The 5,009-nt window shown below is 46.5% G+C and overlaps 1 protein-coding gene across 2 annotated transcripts in view; it reads left to right on the forward strand.

The window, feature by feature from the left end:
* The first annotated feature begins 2,579 nt into the window (after positions 1-2,579).
* sap130a (Sin3A-associated protein a) overlaps positions 2,580-5,009 on the forward strand; it is a 15,068-nt gene continuing 12,638 nt past the window's right edge. The window contains exons 1-6 of one of the 2 annotated variants that reach the window (XM_019897160.1): positions 2,580-2,798; positions 3,290-3,431; positions 3,832-4,085; positions 4,198-4,365; positions 4,514-4,640; positions 4,981-4,992. In XM_019897160.1, the coding sequence (XP_019752719.1) occupies positions 3,317-3,431; positions 3,832-4,085; positions 4,198-4,365; positions 4,514-4,640; positions 4,981-4,992 (676 nt within the window). In that variant the 5' untranslated portion in view covers positions 2,580-2,798; positions 3,290-3,316. The remainder of the gene's footprint in view (positions 2,799-3,289; positions 3,432-3,831; positions 4,086-4,197; positions 4,366-4,513; positions 4,641-4,980; positions 4,993-5,009) is intronic. The other variant, XM_019897161.1, reaches the window with a different exon arrangement.

The raw sequence follows: 5,009 nt of genomic DNA on the forward strand, positions 1-5,009 counted from the left end.
AAGCATCAACTCCGAATGTCAATATTGACACCTTCCTCATTCCCCCAGCCGATGAGATGGCGATGGCATTCCGCGGATGCCACACATTCTCGCACCGCTTCTGTCTTTACTTGTTGCAGAAAGTGGTGGAGACTCATTCCCCCAAATGGGGCAGGTGTTTCCGAGATTTACCGTCCCCCTTTTTTTGGCCCATTTCTCACTTGCATACTCCACATTTCTGATTAATTCCTGCAAGCGTCATTCTCCCTTCGCCTGGCGAGGAACTGACAGGAATGTTCCAAGCTGGAGCGGTGACTGATGGGACGTTGCTCCCAGGAATTCAGGCCTCGTGTCATTCCATCCTCTCTCTCTCTCTCTCTCTCTCTCTCGCACACACACACACACACACACACACACACACACACACACACACACACACACACACATCTGGATTCCTGCTGGGATTGCCGTGACCCAGCGTCTCAAGTCTCGGTGGATCCATTTTCTAACTTTCAAGCATTGAAATTCGCCCAACATGGCTGCTTGAAATCAACATGGAAAACTTTCTGTTCAACTTCAGGCATGCATTGAGATTTTTTTTTTTTTTCATAATAGACGTGTCCACCGAATTGTGTTTTGATCGGTGAAAATGATGATTTTTATTTTTTTCTACAATTTTCGAGCCATGGATTGGCGCCAAAATATCTGCTTGAAAGCAAAATGTCTGACTTCCTGTTCCTTTGAAGGCATGGGCCCTTGAGACTTTTTCATGTGTCATGTGATCATAGTTTCGCGTCAATCAGCGAAACTGGTGTCGGAGGCTAATTTTGTTGAACTTTCATGCTGTGGAATTAGCCTCAAAATGGACGCTTTGAATCAAAATGTCTGACTTCCTGTTCAGTTTATAGCAAAGGTCCTTGAGATCTTTTTGCATGTCCTGTAAGGATAAACTTGCCCACCTAATTTACTTTATAATTCAGATCGGTGTCGCTGGTATACTTCAGGTATAGGTTGTCGAGAATTGGTTGTGCGTCCTGTTATGGCAGGTAGACGATTACCAAATACTGGATTACCCCCAAAATGTCTGCTTCCACCCAAAATTGTTGACTTCCTATTGAATTTCGGGCATAGGTCCTTGAGACTTTAAGACGTGCCGATTGTTGAAGTAGCTATCAGGGCTTTTTTTTCCTAACTTTCCGCTAAGCGCTACTAAAGTATTCTACATAATCTTGTTATTATTGTCATTAAAGGCCAGCCACAAAGAATACGGGGGAAAATATGCATGTGGAACTCTGTGCTTTGCTCTCATTTTCATGGAAATTCCACAACTTCCTGCTTACAGCTTCCATGGAATGTTCACCCCCACCCCAGCACTCCACCTCATCAACTTTTCCACAAAGCTGCTGATTTTTGGAATGTTTCTCCCATGAATTAATGCCTGAGAGCGCACCATTGGTGCGAGTCCTTGTTACCGTGTAAAATTGTTGGTATTTTAGGGGGCACTAAAAATTTTGAAAAAAGATATCCACCCCCCCCCCCCACACACACACACACACACACTATTTTCAGCAAGTGATCCAAAACTGGGTGGAGATTTATCATAAGATGGCAGAAAAGAAGAAGACTCAAGTATCAATGCCCAAAATTGAAAAGGAAACTATTTCAAAGCAGCCATTTGGGGGTGAGTTCTAGAGCTGAAAAAAATGGGGAAAAAATAGCCCCAGGGAGTGCCTATCAAGACAATGAAAGTACTTTCCCTTGTCGAGGCTGCAGTCCATCCATCACACTGTGTTTGTGGCCTATGGGCACATGAAGAAACGCAAACATTTTGACATTGTCACGCAAAGGTAAAAATAACTTCCTCAACTGTCGTTCTTGTTGTTTGATGCTTGCTGAACCGAAATGTTAACATCACAGTATTGACAGGTGCAGACCATAAAATGCAACTTTCCAGGTGAAAAGGGCAGAACGCCATGCCCTCGTTGCTTAACACTTGCTGCTTCTCCTTCCCCACGGGGGTGGCCTATACACAAATGGAAGTCTGGCGCCCCCTAGTGTATGCAGGGTATGCTACAACCTGAACTGACAACGACTACGTTACGTGTTTGTCATTTTCACTCAATAGAAGTGAAAATACAGAGCTGCCACTTCAACTGCTGAATAAAAAATAAAAAAACAATCAAGTAACGGAAGTAACGGTGAACAATCTATGTTATGTTCCTTCCTTATACGACAGAAGCCAAGCAGGTTGTGGAGATCGGAGCAGCCCACTCCACACCACACCACACCCCTTCGCTCCGTCTGTAGTGGGATCGGCGAAGCAATTCTCGTGCTCCCATAGGTGGTTGCATTGGTTTTCTCCTTGCTGATTGGTTGTGAGATGTCAAAAAAGGGAGCCGGCTCCTCGTTGAAGATTTAGTTTGGTCGACGCATTTCTCGCGTTTCCATTTGTCAACATTACGGAATTCTCATCACTCATTGGTTAAAACAATTTAGAGGGGCCGGGTCTGCCTTGAATGTTATGGGTGGTCGTGACATTCTCCACCCTCCCATTGGGCGACGCTTGGAAAATTTCTTCACCAATTGGTTGAAAGGTGTTAAGGGGGCGGCTTCCCCGAAAGCGTTCTTCCGGCTTACATGTCGCGAACGGAGAAAAAAAGGAAAAGAAAAGACGAATGGAAAAATTGTAATCCTGAAAAGGAGCGTTGCTTTTGAACTCAGCGAAACGGCAAACACCTGTGCGTACTCCGAAACGCGTTCGCTTGTGCAGCGAGACCGGGTTTAGACCGTTGTTTCCCTTAAAAGTTCAATATTTAGACGTGAGTGCCGAACAGGCGGCAGCAGAAAACCTAGCGAGTCTCACGTTAGCTTGTTGCTAATCAGTTCGCTATGCTAGCATTGTATCGTTTCTACTATGTGAGGTTATCGAAGCAAAAATGGTCGAATATTTCCAGTTAAAGAGGCACTGGGCGAACATCGCGTTTGCGTTCTCTTTCCAAAGCGGCGAAAGTGGCGTCGCTTCATCCGATAAACTTGATGTTAGGGGAGTGTTTCGACCAATAAACGGAAGCCAAAATACTCCCCAATGTACGTATTAATTTGCTAATGTTAGACGGGTGTCTTAAAATGACGACTGTTTACAATAAACATAACTAAGGTCAGTTGTTGTGTACTCGCTCGGTCCGCAAAGGGTTAATTTTCGTTTTCATTGTTAAGGTGCTAGTACGTTTGTTGTCCCGGCCGCGCATGCGCACAGTTTCTTGTCAAGTGTTTTGACATGCGTTTATATACGTCCTTTTTCTTTTTTCAGGTCGTTGAAAAAGGTAAATACACCCGAATGAGCTCTCAGCAATTCCCACGACACGGGCTTCCCGCCTCGAACCCAGGGGGGGCTCCACTAATGCCCACCGGTGGAAACCTGGTGCCTGTCAGTCAGCCGTCAAACCCGCAAGGTTATCTATCTATGTATCTATCGATCTATCCATCCATCCATCCATCCCCATGCTGTTTTTTTTTGCTTTTGAAAAGGGACTTGGTCTGCCCCAAAAACTCAAAATGTCCCATCCCATATGATCTTTTCACCTGTGTTATCACATGACCAAAATTATGACATTGGAATTACAGACCAGGTGTTCTTAAATTTTTACAGGCAAATAATGCCTATAAAAAGACTTGGAATTGTTTCAGAATGTGCTGTAAGGGGTGAAGACACACATGTCCTTGTCTTCCATCAGACATGCTACAGAGTGAACTTGTCTTAAGTAACTGTGTGTTAGCTATGAAAGCAAAATATTCCATAGCTCACTGAGTGGCTTTTTTTGCTGCAACTCAGTATAATTGATTGCTTGTTAGCTGTTGAAGCTGCGGACGGCAACCAGCAGGAGCACCCGCCGGCGGGGTGCGGCACCAGCACGGTGGCGTTCCGGGACGACAAGCAGGAGACCATGGTGGTCCGACCATACCCGCAGGCCCAGACGCACGGGCAGCCGCAGCCCGTCCCGCAGGCGCTGCCCATCCAGCCTGGCGGCCCGCCCGTGGCCTTGCCTGCTCCGCCGGTGCATCTACCGCAGGGCCAGCCCGCGGTCCTCACTGATGGACAGATGAAGGTGAGTCTCGAAATATAGTCTCCAATTGGTGTTTTGCACATTAAGACAGAGGTACCTTGTCTGAGAGTTGAATTCGTTCCATAACCAACATTGTTTGTGTGTGTCTTTCCAGGCGGTCCTGAAGTCCCCCATGCCGAGCCGCCTGATCGCCCCTGCGCCAGCTTCCAACCAGGGCCACATCCCCATGCCCCCCAAGGTCCCGGGCCACATGACGTCGGCCCCGGAGAGCAGCAGCGCCACCACGCTTTCTATTCCCGTGGCCACCATCAGCGGACAGCAGGTGAGGATATGATGTCATTGTTACACTCAAAAAGGACTTGTTGATTAATCAAGTTTTGATTTCATGTTCAGGCCATGTTGCTGAGCCCTACATTCAAATGTGTTCACAATGAATCTGATTGCCTTTTTTTTTTTTTTTTGTGTGTCAGGGTCACTCCAGTAATTTGCACCAACTGATGTCGGCCAACATCCAAATCATTCGAGGCAGCGGTCCCACGTTGCAGATCGGGACCCCTGCCGTGCCGCCGCAGACCTTCACGTCACATCTACCACGAGGTACCGTGCATGCTAATTTGACAGCCACATATGCTTTCAACGCAATCCGGAGGGAGGAATTAGTGTTAGATTGAACGCCCCCGTCCTAGCATTGTCATACCCTGACACGCACATTTCGACAGAGGTAGCTGCTCTATTTTCCATGGCTCGAGTAATTGAATCCTCCACACCAAAGTACCCTGTTTACAAACATGAAATGGGTTATGTCAGGGCTCTCCAACCCTTAATTTCCTTTGCACTTCTTTTACACAGTGAAAATGCTGGAATGGATTTTTAGAAACATGAACGGAGGAACATTTATTTAGATTGCAAATTCCATTTTGTATCTTTTCCTCCATAGGCGCAGCTGCAGCCGCTGTCATTTCCAAC

This window comes from Hippocampus comes, unplaced genomic scaffold (assembly GCF_001891065.2).
Source record: "Hippocampus comes isolate QL1 unplaced genomic scaffold, H_comes_QL1_v1.1 scaffold22, whole genome shotgun sequence".
NCBI classification, from domain to species: domain Eukaryota; kingdom Metazoa; phylum Chordata; class Actinopteri; order Syngnathiformes; family Syngnathidae; genus Hippocampus; species Hippocampus comes.